This window comes from Chiloscyllium punctatum, chromosome 7, assembly GCF_047496795.1.
Source record: "Chiloscyllium punctatum isolate Juve2018m chromosome 7, sChiPun1.3, whole genome shotgun sequence".
Taxonomy (NCBI): domain Eukaryota; kingdom Metazoa; phylum Chordata; class Chondrichthyes; order Orectolobiformes; family Hemiscylliidae; genus Chiloscyllium; species Chiloscyllium punctatum.
In genome coordinates, this window is record NC_092745.1 from 51,675,572 (window position 1) to 51,699,280 (window position 23,709).

Sequence of the window (23,709 nt, forward strand, 5' to 3'; positions counted from 1 at the left end):
TCACATGTTTTAGTTCCAAAAGACCGGGGTTGATATCTGCAGTTGTCATTCCACTTGTGGCTTTCCTAATCTCCCCTCTGTAGACTCCATGAAAGATGCATTGGTACCCAGGAAAATTGAAGTAGACAGCAGTGATGCTGAGACACCATGGACCCAGTCTGAGGTGGTTCTCTCTCGATGTTACTGCTGTTAATTGACCAGCAATTAATTTGTCAGAAACTAAACATTGGGACACTGCTTCAAACAAACCAGGAGAAAACTGAGAGTTTTCAATTGTTTTCTTTGATCACTTCTGTTTTTATTGTTAAGAATTTAGGAATGCAATAATTCCCTGGTGCATTCCCCATGGCATTTTACTTACTAGTCCACTTGCCAACTAAGCAGCACTGTTGTCTTCTGCAGGCTAAATTATTGCTCCCTTTCAAATTTGGTCTTCTTGAAATTCTGTCCTGATGAATACAAAAAAAGCTTCAAATAGCGTGTCTCTTTCTTTAGCGACGCTCAATGTTGTGTACTACCAAGTAACTATTTATTGTAAAAATGTGTGAGATGGTAAGGCAGTTGCAGGTAGGATAACCCATGAAAAGGCTTCCAGGTGTGCGTTTGTGGGAATGAATGACCCAATAATTAATGTAAACACTGTAATAAAATTATTGCATCTTTTTTAATATAACAAAACGATGAATGTGACTAGAGCGTTACATTTTCATGTCATGACTTCGTTCAGCTATTTGAAAACATTCCTTAGAGGAACATGCTGATCAAAGTTCAAGTTAAAATGTAGATGATTAATTGCTTCAAAAGCAAGGGTTAGCGATTGCTTTTCTTCTAATTAAGTCCTGCAACCAACAGAATGTAACCTGACACCATCTACCAGCAACATGTTTCCCAAGGTTAAAATGACTCATAACCTTGGGAAACATGTTGCTGGTAGATGGTGTCAGGTTACATGCTTTTTTCCAGCATTTTCCTTGGATTTTCAATCGTTGGGAGATTACTGAAGACATTCAGCAGTTTGATTGCTGGGCACATCCTGCCCAATCCTGTTCTCTACAGTGTCATCGAGCGTACTGATCATTTAGAAAATCTGGCATTTTTTTACACATTTCATGCATTAGAGATCCATGGTGATGTTGCTATGGAAACCTTCTGCATTTAGGTTCCTACTTGGCTGAAATAAATGGCATTAGAAACAAATGGCACCATAAAAGTCAGCTTTTAGTTAGTACTTACCAATGTTAATGCTGTATCATCTGACCTCGGGTGTGTTAGCTCTGTGTGTTGTTTGAACTCAGGAATGCTAACATTGCAGATTGTCAGAGTTTGGAGGGTTTCTGCCTTTGATGCCACTGTACACTGCTACCTCTGCATAAGGTTGAACTGTCTGACTCTTGCACTCCAAGACAAGAACTGAAAAGTGAGTTTAGTCTCGAAAAGTACTTTTCGTCTGGCACAGGTAAAATGAGTGAAATAGCCTCCTCTGTGCTGTAAGTATCTGTGTTCTGTGATTTAAAGAATGCATTATGAGTTTCTCACATTAAATAAGGTTAATTCCTAAAGTATTTACAAATATATTCTCTTGTTATTTTATGAAAACTGCCTGCTGGTCATTTATTTTCTTTGAAGGATCATGGAAAATTAGACTTCAATTTCAACTACCTGACATCTTCTGTGTGAGAGCATTTGTATATATTTATTGAAAATGCTTCAAAGGTTACACTAATTATAGATGTTACTCAGGGATTAAAACTTGACTATTAAGTATAAAGCAATTTTTATTTTTATAAAGTGCTAGCTTTTTTAAAAATCACTTTTAAAAACTTTTTTAAGAGTTTGTGGGGTGAATTTGTACTTGCAGAATTATATTTTAGTTTGTTCAAAAACTGCCTGAACCCATGTAAGATTCTGTAAATCCCTTTTTTAGAAATAGAATCAGTCCAAACATTGGGACACCTTGAATGCATTATCTGAGCTGACATGGCATCTATTGTTAAAGTTCACTTGAGAATGTAACTTTTAAAAAAAAAAGTTCTGGGATTTACATATGAAAAATACTGAAACCAACATGGTCATTCTAAAAGATGAGAGACTTAACAAATAATCCAGGTCTTTTTCAATATATCATTTCAGTTGCATCCCATTTTAAACTTTTGCTATAAATTCTGTGTCCCACGATCTTATACTCTATGACCACCTGATGAAGAAGCAGCACTCCGAAAGCTAGTGCTTCCAGTTAAACCTGTTGGACTATAACCTGGTGTTGTGTGACTTTTAACTTTGTACACCCCAGTCCAACACCGGCTTCTCCAAATCTTAAAAAAGTGATTATTGTGAACATCTCTTTACCATAAGTTCCTCTCTTCTTCTCCCTTAAGCTTTACACATGTGCATAGAACTGTTGAATGACTAATACTTTAATCCGTATTATATTTCAAAGTATAGAATGGTACACTATGGATGGGGATGATTGTGTTTATGCAGGTCTTTTTTGTAAATTTAGCCAGTTACTGTCCTATGCTTTCCTCACTTTCTGTTAATATTTTGCCTCCCAAGTATTGAATCAATTCCCCTTTGTAGGTAATTGTTGAAGATTCTGGTATCACTCTTTTAAGCAGCACATTTCAGATCATAGCAACTCACTGTAAAAAAAAAATCTAAATGTTGCCTCAGTTCTTTTTTTTGCCAGTTGATGTAAATCTCTGCGTTCTGGTCACCAACTCTTCTGTTATGGAAAATATTTTTCTTTATTTACTCTCCCAAAACCCTTCATAATATTGCTACTGAATCTTCCCTTTAACCTTTCAACTTTAGAGGAACTACACTTGTTCTCCTTAATTTCTCCACATTATGCGGTCTTTCAGCTGTACATCTTTTATAAGGCCTCACCATCATCCTAATGGGTGGCATTGATTATCAGCCACTAGACCCCAGCTGTGCCCAATACGTGATGAAGATTTAGTTTAACCCCTTTGGATTTAGTTAAAAATCACACACAACACCATATTACAGTCCAACAGGTTTATTTGGAAGCACTAGCTTTTGGAGCACTGCTCCTTCATTAGGTGGTTGTGAAGCAGGACCATGAGACACAGAATGTATAGCAAAAGATTTCAGTGTCATGCAGCTGCAATGATATATTGAATAAACATAGACTTAAGTCTTTCATCTTCTACAGTGGATTTGCTAGTTTTGGTTCTTTAATATGTAAATCCCAGAACTTCTTTTAAGTCACATTCTCAAGACAATCCAAGATTTGTACTGTATGCTTCTTTGTTTAAAACCAGTGATCATGGAAAGCTCTTTTTTTTTTGGAGGCTGAGCACGATGCTGATATGTTTGTACAAGCTTAAGAGTTACATCACAATTGAATGAAGCTGCGTGTTTGAGGATCAGGTGGTGTTATTGACATAAAATTGGGTGGGCAGGCGTGCTGTGAGAAGGATGCAAAGTTACTTCAGTTGATTTGGACGAGTTGAATGAGTAGGAAAATGCATGACAAATGAAGTATAATGTGAATAAGTGTGAGATCATCCACTTTGGTAACTAAAATGGGAAGGCGGGTTATTATCTTAACGGTAATAGATTGGGAAAGGAGGTGATGCAGTGAGACCTGGATGCTCTTGTAATCGCTGAAACTATGTGTGTAGATGCAGCAGGCAGTGAAGAAGGCGAACTGTACGTTGGCCTTCGAAGCGAGAGGATTCAAATCCAACAGCAGGGATGTCTTGCTGTAATTGTATAGGGCCTTGGTGAGAACACACCTGAAGGATAGTGTGTAATTTTGGTCTCCTTATCTGAAGAAGAATGTTCTATCTGTGGGGGAGTGCAATTAAGGCTTACCAGACTGATTCTTGGGATGCAAAGACTGATATATGAAGAGAGACTGAATCTGTTAGGACTATGTTCACCAGAGCTTAGAAGATGGTGGTTGTTTGGGGGACTTTGAATCTCATAGAAATCTATATAATTCTAACAGGCCCATTCCAGGTAAATGCAGAAAGTGTGCTCCTGATAGTGGAGGAATTCACCACTAGGGCCACTGATGAAGGATACAGGATTGGCCATTTAGGACTGAGTTGAGGAGAAATTTATTTACTCAGAGAATGGCGAGCCTGTGGTATTCTCTGCCATAGAAAACAGTTGAAGTAAAATCAGTTACTGTTTTCAAGAAGGTGTTAGATATAATTCTTAGGTCTAAAAGTGTCAAAGAGTAATGTGGGAAAGGTACTGAGTTGGATGATCAGCCGTGATCATATTGAGCTATAAAGTTGGCTCAAGTGGCTAAGTGGCCTATGTTTGCTCCTATTTTCTGTGTTTTCATGTTAACTGAGCTAGAACATTGAAAACGTTACTGTGAGTTGTATCACCCCTTGGATTTTTGTGTCATTTGCTTTTTATGTTTAGGGTTGCAGATCATTCGCTGTGGTCCCACATTGAGAAACTTGCATTTTTGTATGTTTTGTTAATTCATGGAAGGGAACTTTATCTCCCCCCCCCTGCTACTTAATACCAGAACAGTGCAGGCCTGCTGATGGAAACTCTCCTGTAGTGAGCAACATTAAAAATATGCAAGCTGATTCCTACTCAGCATCAATATGCCCAGTACTCAAGGACTAAAGTCATTATTCCATTGCTGACAGCAACTATTCTTTCAATCATAACATGGTTGCAAAGAAAATGACTACACTCCCTCGAGATACAACTGTACTATAGTTACAGTGGAGATCGTTAGGAATTTACTCACTACAATTATGCTAGCTACCCTTAAACACTGACAGAAAATTTATCACATAATGGCAGTGTACCTGAGTAACTACAAACAGATGATCATCTGTTATTTTTCTGAAATGCACTTTTTTGCGCTAATCCATTATGGATCAGTTGTAGTACTTCTTTACAACACAGAAGGAAAGAAGACAAAAGCTTTGTTTAAGATGAAACTGTCATAGTGCTACAAGGCCATGTAATGAACAAGGATAGGTCATTTGGTCTATTTCACTAGGTGATGCCAAATTTTCAACTACCTAGCCTTTGGCTCCTCATTCATCACAACATTTGTGCAGTTACTGATCTACTCAATCATTCCCCTACCCAAATCCCCCAACTCCATCTCAATTCTCTGCTTCATTATCTATGTAATTGTAGCCTGAGAATTGCCTGCAATGACTTTTCTTCAAACTGTTCTGCAGTTGCCTCTGGAATCCCCCAAGCATCTACCCTCAGCCCATTCCTGGTTCTAGCCTGTAGGTTTTAATCACAGCAATATTTTCCAAAAATGCAAGCTGTAACCTGACACTTAGTCTACTTCAGAGCCACTTGCTTTGACCCTTCCACTGTATGTAAAATTGTCAGACAGCTTGCCCAACGTCCAGTACTAGATGAGTAAAAGTTTTCTCCAACTAAATATGGAGAACACTGCTTCACAAACTCCACTTTCGAGTGAACAGCTCCCTGGAAATTGTTTCAAAGTTAAAGTAGACCATGTCTGCTCGCTGTTAAAATCTTTACCCTGTCACTCTTTTATGGGATTTAGGTGTCACTGCCAAGTCTAACATTTGTTGCTCACCCATAGATCCTCTGATTAGTTTTACGCACCTTCAGAGGGCAAGTTGTTGGAGGGAATCCTGAAGGACATGATTTATATGTATTCAGAAAGCCAAGGACTGATTAGGGATAGTCAATATGGCTTCAGAGTCAGAGAGTTATAGAGATATACAACATAGAAGCAGATGCTTCAGTCCATGCCAACCATATATCTTAAATCAATTTCATCCCATTTGCCAGCATTTGGTCCATATCCCTCGAAATGCTTCCTATTCATATACCTGTCCAGATGACTTTTAAATGTGGTGAAGGTGCCAGTGTTGGACTGAGGTGGACAAAGGTCAAAATCACACAACACCAGGTTGTAGTCCAACAGGTTTATTTGGAAGTACAAACTTTTGGAGCTCTGCTCCTTCATCAGTTAGCTGGTGGGACAGGATCATAGGTCACAGAATTTACTATAAATCTACTGGCTTTGTGTAGTATTTAACTTTTAAATGTTGTAATTGTACCAGCCTCCACCACTTCTCTGGCAGCTCATTCCATACACGTACCACCGTCTACATGAGAAGGTTGCCCCTTTGATACCTTTTAAATAGTTCTCCTCTCACCCTAAAACTATGCCCTCTAGTTTTGCTCTCCCCCTCCCCAGGAACAAGACTTTGTCTATTTACTCTATCCTTGTCCATCATGACCTTATAAACCTCAGCCTCTGATGTTCCAGGGAAAATAGCCCGAGCCTATTCAGCCTCTTCTGAAAGCTCAAACCCTCCAACCCTGGCAACATCCTTGTGTTACGACACAGGGTAAACCCTCCTGCTCAATTTACCCCAGCAATGCAGAAAAGATTTATCCTGTGCAGTAATCTGTAAAAATTCGATAGGCCAAGAACTAGTTAAAGTAAAAATTAACAACTTTGTTTCTTAAAGTATAACAGAGAATAATTATCTAAGAACTATTACAACTCCTTCCTCTAACCTAACTTTTACCTTCCCCTTCTGTGATACTAGTCCAATAAAACTCCCGATTAAGATTTACAAAATAAACCTTCTTATCTCAAAACTAGGCAGCTGTAGGTTCTTCTCTGTATTCCTGTCTTCTTTTCTTCTTCTTGGGGATTCTGCTTCACAGATTACTGATCGATAAAGGTATCTTTAAGAGAGCTATTTTTTGGGCAGTCTCTACACGCTGGCTTGGCGGTTCTCCTCCCAACTGTTCAATTTTCCATGGTCTTATATCCCCAGAGCATCGGATTGTTTCATTGGCTTTTAAGATTGTCAATATACTAAGTTCAATTGGCTTGGAGTTTGGTATTTTTTGGGTTGAATTTAAGCTGATTGACCTAATTCAAATCTGTTTTTGACTCCAGACAACCAGCTACCCTAGCTACCCCAGTAGCTGGACCACATGTTACATTGTATTTTATTGAGAATGCTTGGTGCTGTCCCTGCTATCTTTTAACTCTCTTAAAGGTACAGTACACTTACAACTTCATAACATTTGTATATCTTTTCTGAACCCTTTCAAGTTTTACAACATCTTTCCTGTAGGAAGGAGACCAGAATTGCACTCCGTATTCCAAAAATGGCCTAACTCATGTCCTATGCAACTGCAATATGACCTCCCAACTCCTATACTCACTGGTCTGACCAATAAAGGCAAACATACCAAATATTTTCTTCACTATTCCAAGTCCCTTAACACTCTCAAGGAACTGTGTCCTGTATTCCAAGGTCTCTTTGTTCAGCAACACTCCCAGGACCTTGCCATTCAATGTATAAGTCCTGCCCTAACTTGCCTTTCCAAAATGCAGCACCTCCCATTTATCTAAATTAAACTCCATCTTCCATTCCTCGGCCCAATTGTCCTCTGTACATGGTCCCATTGTACACTAAAGTAACCCTCTTCACTGTCCACTACATCTCCAAATTTGATGTTGGCTGCAAACTTACTAAATATGTCTCCTATGTTCACATCCAAATCATTTATATAAATGATGAAAAGCAGTGGACCCAGCACTGGTCCTTGTGGTACACCACAGGCCTCCAGTCTGAAAACCGTCCACACTTTCTGTCTTCTACCTTCCAGCCAGTTCTGTATCAGAATGGCTAGTTCTCCCAATATTCCATCTGATCTAACCTTGCTAACCAGTCTCCCATGAGGAATTCTGTCAAACATGCTGAGGTCCATATGGATCACATCCACCGCTCTGCCCTCATCAATCCTCTTTGTTACGTATTCAAAAAAACTCTGGATAAGATGTTCAATAGCTGGGATACTGCAAACTAGCTGGAAGGAAAACCTCTTCTTTTAACTGGGTAGGGCAACTCCAATCATAAACCATTATGGCAAAAAAATGAAGGCTGTCTCTAAAACATCACAACATGAAAATGCAGGTTATTTAATGTTTCAATCTGAGATTCAAGTCAATAGACAATAGATGCAGGAGTAGGCCATTCAGCCCTTCGAGCCTGCACCGCCATTCAATATGATCATGGCTGATCTTTCCCAATCAGTATCCTGTTCCAGCCTTATCTCCATAACCCTTGACTCCACTATCTTTAAGAGCTCTATCCAATTCTTTCTTAAATGAATCCAGAGACTGGGCCTCCACTGCCTTCTGGGGCAGAGCATTCCACACAGCCACCACTCTCTGGGTGAAGTAGTTTCTCCTCATCTCTGTCCTAAATGGTCTACCCCGTATTTTTAAGCTGTGTCCTCTGGTTCGGCACTCCCCCATCAGCGGAAATATGTTTCCTCCTGCCAGAGTGTCCAATCCTTTCATAATCCTATACGTTTCAATCAGATCCCCTCTCAGCCTTCTAAACTCAAGGGTATACAAGCCCAGTCGCTTTAGTCTTTCCATGCAAGGCAATCCTGCCATTCCAGGAATTGACCTCGTGAACCTACGCTGCACTCCCTCATATAAGATTGGAATATTTCATTGCCACAGTGTCGAGCAGGAATGTTTGAGGGGAAAAAAAAAATTCCCACCAGTATTCAGTTACTGTGGCTCTGTTATGTGATCACACATCTCTTGTTACATTGTCTCCTCTTTTCATCCCTTCTATTCCCCCAAATGGGAGTGGTGGGCCTGTGGAATTCATTGCCACAGAGTGCAGTGGAGGCCGGGACACTGGGTGTCTTCAAGGCAGAGATTGATAAATTCTTGATCTCACAAGGAATTAAGGGCTACGGGGGGAGTGCGGGTAAATGGAATTGAAGCACCCATCAGCCATGATTAAATGCCAGAGTGGACCCGATGGGCCGAATGGCCTGGCTTCTACTCCTATGTCTTATGGTCTTAAATGTTTGCCTACCTTTTGGTTTAAAGATCCAAAGAAGGTTCTCCTTCAAAATTAAACCTTAGCTGGTCTTCTTGCTCTATACATGCCATCGGAGTTGTATATTTTTGACATTTTCTGGTCTCCTGTTGTACAAGTTAGTAATCATATTGCTTCTCTGTCCATTGGATTGTCCTGATAAGCAGTGTGCTTTTCATCTTTGCGACTTTTAGTTTAAATGGCAGCGTAAGTGGAAAGCAGTTTGTCTTTCTTAGTGCGTTGGAGATTTGAAAAGCTTTCAGTTGGGTCAATGTGGAGAGAGAAGAAAGTTAAAAATCACACAACACCACGTTATAGTCTAACAGGTTTATTTGGAAGCACTAGCTTTTGGTGCGCTGCTCCTTCATCAGATTTTTGTGGAGCACAAGATTGTAGGACACAGAATTTATAGCAAACATTTACAGTGTGATGTAACTGAAATTATATATTGAAAAAGACCTGGATTGTGAGTTAAGTCTCTCATCTTTTAAAATGTTAAAAATCACACAACACCAGGTTTTAGTCCAACAGGTTTATTTGGAACCACTAGCTTTCAGAGCACTGACTTCAGCGATCTAGGACATTCGACCTCAGACCTTCAGGTGACCATCCTCCAAGGCGGACTTCGGGACAGACAGCAGCGAAAAGTGGCCGAGCAGAGGCTGATAACTAAGTTGCGTACCCATAGGGAGGGCCTCAACCCCGACCTTGGATTCATGTCACACTACAGGTGACCACCATTACACTATATACACACACACACAGACACTCCTACACGTGTGCGCACACACACACATGTATACAGGCATGCACACAGACACTTACACACATCCCTACAGACACACACACTCACACATGCATCCTCTCAACTTAGACCACTCTACACTCATACACTCTTTCTCACAGACACTCACAACCCTCTGCCCTAGACACACACTCCCACACTCTCACATGCACCCCCTCACAGACTTAGATACTCTACACTCACATACACACACATACACACTCTCTCTCACATTCACAACTCCCCCACCCCAGACATACACACACAGACACAGACGCACACATATACATATATGTTTGTGGGATGAATTTGTACTTGCAGAGTTACGTTGTCCTTTGCTCAAAAACTGCATGAATTCATGTAAGACTTTGTTAACTCACTTTTTAGATTAAAATCAGTCTAAACATTATGGCACCGTCAGAGAACACAGGGGGCTAACACTTTCAACATATTATCTGGCTAACACCAATTGTTACAGTTAATCTGAGAATGTAACTTGTTAAAAAAAATGTTGTGATTTACACATGAAAGAAGTGAAACTATCATGGTATTCGAACTGATGAAAGACTCAACAAACAATCAAGGTATTTTTCAATGTATAATTTCAGCGACATCACACTGTAAACTTTTGCTATAAATTCTGTGTCTTACAATGTGTCCTCCACAACCACCTGATGAAGGAGCAGTTCTCCAAAAGCTAGTGCTTCCAATTAAACCTGATGGACTATAATCTGGTGTTGTGTGATTTTTAACTTTGTCCACCCTCGTCCAACACCGACATCTCCAAATCATGATCTTTTAGAATGACCATGTTGCCTTCAGTTCTTTTATATGTAAATTCCAGAACTTTCTTCAAGTTACATTTTCAAGTGAACTTTAACAATAGGCGCCTTCTTGGCCCAGATAATGCATTGAAGGTGTGAGGTGTCCTGTGTGAGACTGTCTGTGCCCCAATATTCTAATCTAAAATAGGGATTTACAGAATCTTACATGAATTCACGCAGTTTTTGAGTAAAATAAAGTGTAATTCTGCAAGTACAAATTCACCCCACAAACATAAATGTGTGTGCATGCATGTGGGTGGGTGTGCGCGGGGAGGTATGAGTGGCTGTGAGAGAGTGTGTGTATGTGTGAGTGTAAAGGGATATACGTCTGTGAAAGGATGCATGTGGGAGTGTGTGTGTGTAGGAGTGTCTGTGTGTGTCTATCTCGTGGGTTCATGTCACACTACAGGTGACCCCTACTGCACTACACGCGTGTGCGCGCACGCACACACACACACACACACACACACACACACACACACACACACACACACACACACTCAGACACACACACACACACTCAGACACTCTCTCATAGACACTTATATTCCCCTGCACATACCCACCCACGTGCGCGCGCACACACAAGTTTGTGGGGTGAATTTGTACTTGCCGAATTAAATTTTATTTTGCTCAAAAACTGCATGAATCCATGTAAGATTCTGTAAATCAGTTTTTTAGATTAGAATCAGTCAAAACATTGGGGCACAGACAGCCTCACACAGGACACCTCACACCTTCAACGCATTATCTCAAAGAACAAAGAGAACAAAGAAAATTTACAGCCCAGGAACAGGCCCTTCGGCCCTCCAAGCCTGAGCCAATCCAAATCTACTGTCTAAACCTGCCGCCTAATTGCTAAGCATCTGTATCCCTCTGCTCTCCACCTACTCATGCACCTGTCCAGATGCACCTTAAATGAATCTACCGTGCCTATCTCTACTACCTCTGCTGGCAATGCATTCCAGACACCCACCAACCTCTGTGTGAAGTACTTGCCATGTGTATCCCCCTTAAACATTTCACCTCTCACCTTGAAAGCGTGATCTCTCGTTATTGCATCCTTCACCCTGGGAAAAAGTTTATCTCTATCCACCCTGTCTAAATCCTTCATGATTTTGTAAACCTCAATCTCCTTTTTTCTAATGAAAACAAACCTAACCTACTCAACCTCTCTTCATAGCCATCACCTTCCATACCAGGCAACATCCTCATAAACCTTCTCTGCACCCTCTCCAAAGTGTCCATATCCTTTTGGTAATGTGGCGACCAGAACTGTACACAGTATTCTAAACGCGGTCGAACCAATGTCTTGTATAATTTTAACATGACTTGCCAGCTCTTATACTCAATACCCCATCCAATGAAGGCAAGCACACTATATGTCTTCTTGACTACTCTATCCACTTGTGCAGCAACCTTCAGGGTACAATGGACCTGCACTCCCAGATCTCCCTACCCATCAACTTTTCCCAAGGCTCTTCTGTTCATTGTATAATTCGCTCTAGAATTAGAGTTGCCTAAATGCATCACCTCACATTTGTCTGGATTGAATTCCATCTGCCACTTTTCCGCCCAACTCTCCAATCTATCTGTATCCTTTTGTATTCTTTGACAGTCCCTTATGTTTTCTGCTACTCCACCAATCTTCGTGTCATCTGCAAACTTGCTGATCATACCAACAGTGCTCTCTTCCTGGTCATATATGTATATCACAAATAACAGTGGCCCCAACACTGACCCCTGCAGAACACCTCTGGTCACCTTTCTCCATTTCGAGAAACTCCCTTCAACTACTAGCCCTTCCTTCATCGATCAACTTGGTCACTTCCTCAAAGAACTCTATTAGATTGGTAAGGCACGGTCTCCCCGACACAAAATCATGTTGCTTATCACTGATAAGCCCATTCTTTTCTAAATATAGGTAGATCCTATCCCTCAGTACCCTCTCCAGCGACTTTCCCACCACTGATGTCAGGCTCACTGGTCTGTAGTTATCCCGAATAGTCCTACTACCCTTCTTGTACAGGGGGACAACATGAGCAACCTTCCAGGCCTCCAGCACCTCACCTGTATTTAAGGATGCCACAAAGATATCTGTCAGGGCCCCAGCTATTACCTCTCTCGCCTCCCTCAGCAACCATCCGGTCCTGGGGATTTGTCCACTTTAATAACCTCTAGCCTACCCAACTCAGCTTCCCTACTTATGCCAACGTGATCACACTAATCAAACTTCTATTTCTAATCTCAACATTCATCATGTCCCTCTCCTCAGTGAACACTGATGGCAAAGTAATCATTCAGAATCTCACCCATTCCCTCAGGTTCAACACACAGCCTTCCTTCATTATCCTTTAGTGGACCAATCCTTTCTCTAGTTACCCGCGTATAAGAATAAATTGTTTTGGGATTCTCCTTAATTCTGCTCACTAAAGTTATTTCATGACCCCTTTTAGCCCGCTTGATTCATCATTTAAGACAGGTCCTACTCTTCCAATATTCCTCCAGGGCCCGTTCTGTTCTTAGCTGCCTAGACCTATGTATCCTTCCCATTCCTCTTCGCTAGTCGTACAATTTCTCCTGTCATCCGCGGTTCACGAATCTTGCCCTTCCTATCCTTGGCCTTCAATGGGACATGCCTATCCTGCACCATCTTTAACCTATCTCATCCAACATGGTTCCTATTGTTAAAGTTCACTTGAGAATGTAAATTTAAGAAAGTTCTGGAATTTACGTATGAAAGAACTGAAACCAACATGCCCATTCTAAAACATGAGAGACTTAACAAACAATCCAGGTCTTTTTCAATATATAATTTCAGTTACGTCACACTGTAAACTTTTGCTATAAATTCTGTGTCCTACAATCTTATACTGCACAAAAATCTGATGAAGGAGCGCTCCAAAAGCTAGTGCTTCCAATTAAACCTGTTGGACTTTAACCTAGTGCTGTGTAATTTTTAACTTTGTACACCCCAGTCCAACACCAGCACCGCCAAATCATGACTACCATCGAGAGAGAAGAAGCTCTGGTCAGTGAGGAGAGGACCGTCAATTTAATGCTGTGGGATATGAATTTATGAAACATGTCTTTGCAGATAGTTGTTGAAGCATGAAATGCTTCGCCACAGGCTGTGGTTGAGGCAGAAACCATTGAATCTTTAAAAGGATTGATGGATTAGAAAATTGAAACAGAAAAAAAAGTAATTTGGTTTCAATTACTTCTATTAAAGATCCAACTGTACTTGTTCTGCACTGTGAATTTAAATATTCCATATAGCAGCAGGAAAATTGGAGCCCTTAGAAGTACACACCTAAACTTTGGTTAGAGTTCTCAGCAATTAGTTTGGCCCTCCAGTATTACTCTAGGAAATAAACTTAATTTCCATAATTTCCTTTGCAAAATGACCCCACAATGCCTGAAATCATCTTTGTCACTTATTAACGAAGTGTCAGTAATGTCCTCCAACATTAAGTGTCCAAATTTACAAATTAACCCAAGCAAATTCATTTGTCACAACAATTTAACCTCGATAAATTAATACTTTGGCAAATTTTTCTTGCTTATTAAGTTATCTGAGTGCTGCTAATCATTATCGAAGTATTTTCAGAGATTTATTCAGTAAAACCCTCAAATCCTTTGTCCATTCAGCATGCTGTACCATGGAACTGATGACAAGTTTGTTAATGTCTCCCGATTATGTCTGGGTATTACCAGGAATATATGAACAGTATTCACAATCTGTTTATTTACAAATAGCAGATCAGTCTAACTCTCTCATTCATTTCCAGGCAGGGTTAAGCAGTTAAATTCACAGCTGTAAATAGTATTCTCTTTATTAGATCTTTTTCCAATGTGTCAAATTGGTTTTTAATATAAAAGGTATATTTATACATGTCCTGAGACTTCTGTTAAATATTTGTGTTCAGGGCACGCAACATTTGGCTTATACCTATGTGGGAACCTGGAACAAACAGCTGGTGATGAATAAAGCTCTTATTTGATCCTGGACAAAGGTATCTAAGTGAGCAAGACATTTTGCAAGCTATCTTTATATATCCCTCCAGAAAATTGAAGACATCTTCACATATCTTCACATAAGATATCTTCATATAAATGGGGAGGAAGCACTAAGACTTGGGGACAGCCCTCCATGCTGGAAGGCATTCCCATAAAACCAAGCATGAGAATATCGCCAGTGTGTTGATACATATCGTGGCAGTGTAGCAGAAAGACAAGCTACCAGATTGTTCCATATCCAACTGGTCAAGCCATAATTTGATTGAATATAATGTATAGTAATGCCATGACCCCCCCCCATCTTACTTGTGATGGACTTCTAATACTTGCTGTCCAGTCCAGGCACGCACTTGCATGTTTTTCAATAAATAATCAATTGGACTGCTTCCTAGGGGAGGAGGAGATTAATAGGGACAAAATTTGTCCAAGGTGATACTCCAGGTTAATGATTTGCACTCGGCTCTGTAATTGAATGTCAGACAGGTGAGGCAGCACATCAAAGCTGTGTTACCTGAGCAGTTATCTTAGCTCCTGAGTCGTGTTTGGAATGGAACCAATGTCATCGGCAGCTAGCATTAACTGATCAAAAGTAAAGAAGTAGTTTGCACTTGTGCAGTATCTTTTACACCCTCAAGGCAACTGAAAGTTACTATCAGTCAATTGGTTACATTTTTCAGTGCACCTGTACAATTAGGAGTTCTTAGTATTTGTCAGTCAAAAATTTTTCAGAAAGCAGATCAGAGAAAACTCTGTCTTAGAGAAGTGCAAACTGATGTCAGGCTGACAATGCATGGAGATGTCTGTACGTAAATAAGAAATGTAATTGGTCTGCACTCCCACTCTTATGTCAGAAGACTGTGGTTCAATGGAAAAACACAGCAGGTCAGGCAGCATCAAAGGAACAGGAGAATTAACGTTTTGGGCATAAGCCCTTCTTCGGGCTTAGGCCCGAAGTGTCGATTCTCCTGTTCCTTTGATGCTGCCTGACCTGCGCTTTTCCAGCAGCACCTTTTTAAGCTCTGATCTCCAGCATCTGCAGTCCTCACTTTCTCCCACTGTGGTTCAATTCCCACTTTACAGAGACTTGAGCTGAAAATCCAAGATGTCACTTCAGGTGAGATGTGAAAAAAACGGTCTCATCTGCTCCTGCAAGTAGTGTTCAATACTCCAATGGCAATATTTTGAAGAAGAACATTGGAGATCACAATGGTGTCATGGTCAAATGTTATTCCTCACGCCGCACTTCAAATCAAATTATCTGGAAATATTTCTCTTTGTGTAGGTTTTCTGTGCTCAAATGTGCTAACACTTTCCTTCCTTTCAAAATTAACTATACAACATTGCTAAACTGCATAACATTGCTTGTAAAGCACTCTGGGGCATTCTGAAGGTGGAAAAGAAAGGATATCCATGAAAATCTTTGAATGTTTGTGTCAGAATTTCTGCATTGTAAGGATAGGCTTTTGTAATTTTACAACATCGGGTCACGACCATCTATTCTGTTTCAGTTACTTTAACAGATTAATGGAAATTCCAATCAGTTCAGTTCTACAATAGGGCCAAGAATGTCGGTCAGTCCTGTCATGAAAAAGTTTTCTTTCTCGGATTGGACGATATTTGCAGCCTTGCTTTTGTGACCCACAGTCTGGGAGCGGTTTTGTTTGAAGACTGATCGTTCTCCAAACAGAACAAATGCTTAACAATATTTTTGTTTTTTTATTTTATTTAGAGATCCAGATGTACATTTGCAACAGAAAACGTTATGGCTACCTCCCAGTGCCCCTAAAGGCCCAGCAGTCCTTACAAGAGGATATTGAAACCTTTGTTCATGTTCTCATTGAAAGAATGAGTAAGTTTACTGACAAGGACAAAAACAAATTCTGCAATGGCCATGATATATTTTCAAACAAAATGCTGTTTAAATTGTCCAAATATTGAGCGATGTTTCAGAGAAATAAATCACAAAAACACACACACGGTGTCAAATGCTGACATTATTAGAGAAATAGAACGACGTACTGTTTCATCATCTACTTTTCTTACTGAACAGGAAATCATGAAGAATTTATTTTACTTCATGATTGCAAACTGGTTGAGTAGGAATCAATGGTTCATTAAATTAAAAATGCAGACTTGTTTCTGTCTAGGTTCACTTAGAGCCGTAGGTTCACTTACAGCACAGAAACAGACCCTTTGGTCCAACTCGTCCAAGCCGACCAGATATCCTAAATTAATCTAGTCCCATTTTCCAGCACTTGGTCCATATCCTTCTAAATCCTTCCTATTCATATACCCATCGAGATGCTTTTTAAGTGCTGTAATTGTACCAGCCTCCACTACTTCCTCGGCCAGCTCGTTCCATACATGCACCACCCTCTGCGTGAAAATGTTGTCCTTTATGTCCCTTTTAAATCTTTTTCTCCTCTCACCCTAAACCTCTGCCCTCTAGTTTTGGACTCCCCATCCTAGGGAAAAGTCCTGATGAAGGGCTTCTGCCCGAAACGTCGATTTTCCTGTTCCTTGGATGCTGCCTGAACTGCTGGGCTTTTCCAGCACCACTTTAATCTAGAATCTGGTTTCCAGCATCTGCAGTCATTGTTTTTATCCACGGAAAAGACCTTGTCTATTCATCCTATCCATGCCTCTCATGATTTTATAAACTTCTATAAGGTCACCCCTCAGCCTCCAACGCTCCAAGGAAAATAGACCCAGCCTCTTCAGCCTCTCCATTCGGCTCAAACCCTCCAACCCTGGCAACATCCTTGTAAATCTTTACTGGACGTTTCAAGTTTCATAACGTCCTTCCTAAACCAGGGAGACCAGAATTGCACGCAGTATTCCAAAAATGGTTTAACCAATATCCTGTACGGCCACAACATGACCTCCCAACTCCTGTAGTCAATGCACTGACCAATGAAGGCAAAAATACCAAACTTGTGTTTGAAATTTCATTCAAAATTCCTATCTTTACAATGACATCACATCTGTGATTCCTTTGAACCTAAAATCTGATTGTTCATTTTTGAAAATAACAACACTTTAAAAGTGAGTAATCTTACATCGTGCAGTTTCATCCAGTTATCATCATACAATTATGAGTTAACAGGACAAATAAAGACAGCCTGGATGCTCCATTCAAAATCACAGTGTGCTGAGGGAGTCCTGCACCACAGCAGGAGCTTCTGAACTAGAACCCTGCGATTGTGCAGTGCAGCCACAGTTATGAAATGAGAATTACTCACCCAACATGTAATGTAGTGGAAGGGAATGCCTATGTTGTTTCTTCAAATTAGGTTAATGGAATTCAGGAGCTATGGGGCTGTGTTAAACTTATGGGAGCTCATAGCAGACTACCTGAAGAGAACTATGCAACGGTTTTCATCTACACATTACAAAAGGCATGTGGCAGCTATGTAGAAAGTGCCAAAAAGATTTACACAGGGTTTACCACAACTGGCAAGACTGAACAAGCTGGGGCTTTGTTCACTCAGTAAGGCAACACGAAGCAGTGATCTGACAAATGTCTCTAAAGTTATGTAAGCATTTGAAAGGTTTGATGCAGAGAACGTGTTTTAACTTGTGAGGGAATCCAAAATTAATGTGACAAATATTAGGCAGTTACTATTTTATTAGAAAGCGAGGATCAACTCTTTTTGCTTAATGAGTAGTTAAAATGTAGAAATAGCACTAGAAAGAGCATTGGAGGCAACTGCCATGGAGGCAGATATGACAGGTAGCGACAGGACATAGGTAAAACGACAGGACATTCTGATCAGGTAAGATGAAGTAGAGTGGGAGCAGATTAATGTGGAGTAGAGGGTCCACCAAAGATCCATTGGACTAAATATCCCTTTACAGATATTTAATGTTATGTATTTATTCAAACCCTAACATAAATTTGATTTGATTTGATTGTCATTCAAACCCATTGCCCCATTCAGTCTGATCATGGGCTGATTTATATCTCAACATCTTGTAGTTATATTGTCTTTGTATCCTTTGATACTCTTAACTCACAATGTTTTATTAATCTCCCTCCAGAAGGCTTCAACTTTCCTGTTAATGTAGAGCTTGAATCATTGGAATGTAAAACAGTGCATAATTTTAGAAGTTTTTTACATCATAAAGCCATCAATTGTGTCCAGAATCAGTTGTTAAATTTTGTTGCCCAGAATCTTTCCAAATGAAGAATGTATTGCATTTTCTGAAGTTATTTTAACCCTATAATATCAGTGCAAAGTGGGTTGTCTTCACATCAATGATGTGCTTATGTTATTAATATGGTCTGGCTGTGCAATACATGATGATGAAAGCACCATAGTCTACGACAAGTGAACCAGGACAATGAAGAGAGACTGGGGAGAGGCAGCTCAGGATTTGTGAAAACAACACCTTTTTATTTTCGATGTTTGTTTCAGAGATCATACAGTATTATCCACTCTCACAGGTACAATTTACAGGTGTGGAAGAAGTATGAGTACTTTTGGACACTTTCTCAGAAAAACGGAAAAGCACTTTGCCCCTGTACAATAGCATGTAGTCTAACTGACCTGGTTGAACGTCATTTAGTTATAAGGAACGTGGCCAGGAAAATTAATGATTGTATTGTGAGAATTAAAATTCCACGTCTATCCTTTTGTCATATAAGTCATGCTGTGGTCATTCAATGGTAGTGTCAAAAAGTAGTTGACATGCATTTTATTTTGAAGTTAACGTGAGAAACCTCTCTGGATGGAAAGGTCTGAAAAATGTGGAAACTCCATTTGACCTCAAGTTCATTAACCCTGTCAGGTGGAGGGTTACGAATAGGCAAGAAAGTGCAGTAATGATGACAAACGGGCCTCTTCACCTGCTGGTAAGGCATTGAGGAGAAACATGTCCATAAAATTCGGTGAACCGATGGGAATAGAGCTGTGAGCAAAACACCTGGAAGCTCATGAAATCTCAATGCTGACAGTCCCTCAGGCATCTTGCCCTTTATGAATGATGAGAGAAACAGAAAGCAAGCACTGAGTGTGATTTGCATGGGGCTGGCATCTCAAAATAAATGCTCAGTACAGTTCACCAGAGTTAGTTCAGCATTAGCTTCCTGATGAAGATAATCCTGCTGGCATCCACTTTCCCATTGCAAGGACACACAAATCACTCATTGTGCCTCATACTGTTGAAGAGTGACATTGAGTGATTTTTAACATATGAAATACATATTAAAAGGCAGTAACAAGCCTGAAAACAGGAGTCTTGGACAATTGAAACATAAACAGAAACTGCTGGAAAACCTCTACAGATGCTGCCATACCTGCTGAGGTTTTCCTATAATTTCTGATTTTGTTCTTGATTTCCCCCAACTTCGGTTCTTAAGTTTTTTTTTCTTGGATAATAGACTAATGTGATTGGTGTCAGAGCTAATTTCATTTTGACTGTCAACCTTTCTACCAGTGGTTACATTGTGCAGCAAGCATGGACATTGTCATTGTTCCACTCTATAATTTGGCTAATAATTTGCTGAGGTTAATTGAAGTGCTTGCGTCCACTACAGCTAAGATCAGTTAACTCAGTAAAAAACACTGGAATCTAACCCAGGCATTTTTCCATCTGTATGGAGTAGCACCTTTTCAAGAGCAGTGAGGGACCAGCAATAAACTTTAGCTAAGCAGCAACGTCCACATCCTATGACTGAACCTGATAAAAATAAAACGTTTTGCCGACTAAGCTCCAGGGAACAGGCTTATCAGTGATCAACTTTCCAGTTTATTGAGCACATGTTGACTTTCTGTTGTTAGCTTAATCATTAGGAATCCTTGAAGGAATTTCCTGAAGGCTTAAACCCATTACAGAGATTTAACAACTTCACCAAGTGATTGCTGGGCCTCTTGCTGAGATATTTGTATCATCGATAGTCACAGGTGAGGTGCCGGAAGACTGGAGGTTGGAGAACGTGATGCCAATGTTTAAGAAGGGTGGTAAGGACAAGCCAGGGATCTGCAGACCAGTGAGCCTGACCTCTGTGGTGGGCAAGTTGTTGGAGGGAATCCTGAGGAAGAGGATGTACATGTATTTGGAAAGGCAAGGACTGATTAGGGATACTCAACATGGCTTTGTGCGTGGGAAATCATGTCTCACAAACTTGATTGAGTTTTTGAGGAAGTAACAAAGAGGATTGATGAGGGTAGAGTGGTAGATGTGATCTATATGGACTTCAGTAAGGTGTTCGACAAGATTCCCCATGGGAGACTGATTAGCAAGGTTAGATCTCACGGAGTACAGGGAGAACTAGCCATTTGGATACAGAACTGGCTCAAAGGTAGAAGATAGATGGTGGTGGTAGAGGGTTGTTTTTCAGACTGGAGGCCTGTGACCAGTGGAGTGCCACAAGGATCGGTGCTGGGCCCTCTACTTTTTGTCATTTACATAAATGATTTGGATGCGAGCATAAGAGGTACAGTTAGTATGTTTAACGATGACACCAAAATTGGAGGTGTAGTGGACAGCGAAGAGGGTTACCTCAGATTACAACAGGATCTGGACCAGATGGGCCAATGAGCTGAGAAGTGGAAGATGGAGTTTAATTCAGATAAATGCAAGGTGCTGCATTTTGGGAAAGCAAATCTTAGCAGGACTTATACACTTAATGGTAAGGTCCTAGGGTGTGTTGCTGAACAAAGAGACCTTGGAGTACAGGTTCATAGCTCCTTGAAAGTGGAGTCACAGGTAGATAGGATAGTGAAGAATGAGTTTGGTATGCTTTCCTTTATTGGTCAGAGTATTGAGTACAGGAGTTGGGAGCTCATGTTGCAGCTGTACAGTACATTGGTTAGGCCACTGTTGGAATATTGCGTGCAATTCTGGTCTCCTTCCTATCGGAAAGATGTTGTGAAACTTGAAAGGGTTCAGAAAAGATTTACAAGGATGTTGCCAGGGTTGAAGGATCTGAGCTACAGGGAGAGGCTGAACAGGCTGGGGCTGTTTTCCCTGGAGCATCGGAGGCTGAGGGGTGACCTTATAGAGGTTTACAAAATTATGGAGCATGGATAGTGTAAATAGACAATGTCTTTTCCATGGAGTCGGGGAGTCCAGAACTAGAGGGCTTAGGTTTAGGGTGAGAGTGGAAAGGTATAAAAGAGACCTAAGAGGTTTGATTCCCGCCTCGGGTGACTCTCTGTGTGGAGTTTGCACCTTCTCCCCGTGTCTGTGTGAGTTTCCTCTGGGTGCTTTGGTTTCCTCCCACAATCCAAAGATGTGCAAGTCAGGTGAATTGGCCGTGCTAAATTGCCCTGTCGTGTTAGGCGCATTAGTCAAGGGTAAATATAGGGTAGGGGAATGGGGCTGGGTGGGTTACTCTTTGGAGGGTCGGTGTGGACTTGTTGGGCTGAAGGGCCTGTTTCCATACTGTGGGGAATCTAATATAATCATGTAGCAAACTCATAACACCAGAGAAGCTCGAGTTTCACATTTATTACAGCTTTTAGCACATCTTGATGATTAGTACAAACTAATGACGTGGCAGTGTTTACAGTGCTAACAGTAAATTTGCATACATTCACATGATTCTTCAAGTTTAGATTTAATCATTTTCATATTAACTTTCTCTGCATCCCTCTAAACTTGAGGACACTGGTGCTGAGCTACAAAGGTAGCTAAGGGGCATAGCTACTCGGATTTCCTCTGGTGCCTTGTTGAAGTTGTCTGTATTTTTGTGTTGGACTCGACAGTGGGTTTTACTAAGTTAGTGGACCTTGACAATAGTGAAACATATTGGAGCCATGATGGTTAAGGCCACACAATGATTGGTAAATAAAATTCACTGACATACATTTGATTCTTTCTATTTGTTATGTATCCATCGAGGCTAGAAGGAGAAATGGGAATATTTCTGTGGAGCAAGAGCCATTCTGACATTGTAAGGTTCATCACCTTTTCCCTCAAGAAAATTTGTCTATAAACTAACGCTATCAAGCTCCCTGGTTAACTTGAAGCTTTCCCTGACCAGCCAATATTACACATCATTAATTGCTTCATTCTGCCAAATTTTCATTTCAAGATTTACCTATGTAAAGTTTTAATAGGCAGAAGTCATTTTCTTACAAGGAGGTGCCCTTCTCAACAAGATTGCAATGGGCTGCAGGTTGTTGAAGTGGAAAGGTGGAGACTTGTAGTTGTCCTGGTGGCTATAAGTGCAATTCCATTTGTATTGGCATGAAATAGATAGAACACTGATCTCCTTAGGACTGGCTCTGGGATGTGGCATTGAAAGCTTGTATAAAACCAATACAGATTTACCTATATCTAGGAAGGGTTTGGAGGGATATGGTCCGGGTGCTGGCAGGTGGGACTAGATTGGGTTGGGATATCTGGTCGGGTTGGACCGAACGGTCTGTTTCCATGCTGTACATCTCTATGACTATATATCTGTCACAAAGAGCCACAGTGTAGTATATACATACAGCCATTTGAAATTGGATGACTTTTATGTTAAGTAATTATTTGAATTAAGCAAAGTAGGAACAGCATGGAATTTACAGCACAGTAAAAAAGCCATTCTATCCAACTGATATGCCAATCTGGACTTGGACCAACTTAACTTCTTCGTCGAACTCTATCTGTGTACCCTCCTATTGTTTTCTCCTTCATGTACATCTCTAGCTTCCCCTTCAATCTCTCTAAACCCATTACCACTGTGACACCTTGTGGTCGAAAGTTCCACGTTCCACCAAATCCAGAATTTTTTCTCAAATTCCCTACTGGATATATTTGTGACCATGATATAATTATGGCTTTTTGTTTCAGACTCTTTTCAATGTTAGAAAGAAGTGCAATTTTCAGACAATAGCGTAAACAACTTAGGGGTGTAAATGGGAAACAGGCAATTAAATGGAAGTGAAGTTGCTGATTACTTTTGTTTCCAGGATTTCTACCTCTTTATTCCCACATTTGTTACATTTCCCACTCCCATTCTCAGTGGAACACTGCAAAATTCCCAGCTAAAGAGTAAAGACCATTTCAACAAATTGCTCCAGTTTAAAAGGAAGTTTGTTTTTTTTCACCATGTATTTTTCTGCTCTGTAACACAGAAGCCTTTTGCCCACAAAGATGCAAAGCGCACATGCTGGCTTCATATATATAAATATTCCAATGAATTATTTTTTTTAAATTGGCAATGGCAGTAAAAAAATACAATTTGAAAGCAGCTCTGAATCAGACCTCTGAAGAAGGT

General features: G+C 40.4%; 1 protein-coding gene across 1 annotated transcript in view; it reads left to right on the forward strand.

Moving 5' to 3' along the window:
• Window positions 1-23,709, forward strand: part of LOC140479635 (procollagen galactosyltransferase 2-like) — a 172,532-nt gene that overhangs the window by 118,074 nt on the left and 30,749 nt on the right. The window contains exon 6 of the mRNA XM_072573534.1: window positions 16,225-16,344. Within this exon, the coding sequence (XP_072429635.1) occupies window positions 16,225-16,344 (120 nt within the window). The remainder of the gene's footprint in view (window positions 1-16,224; window positions 16,345-23,709) is intronic.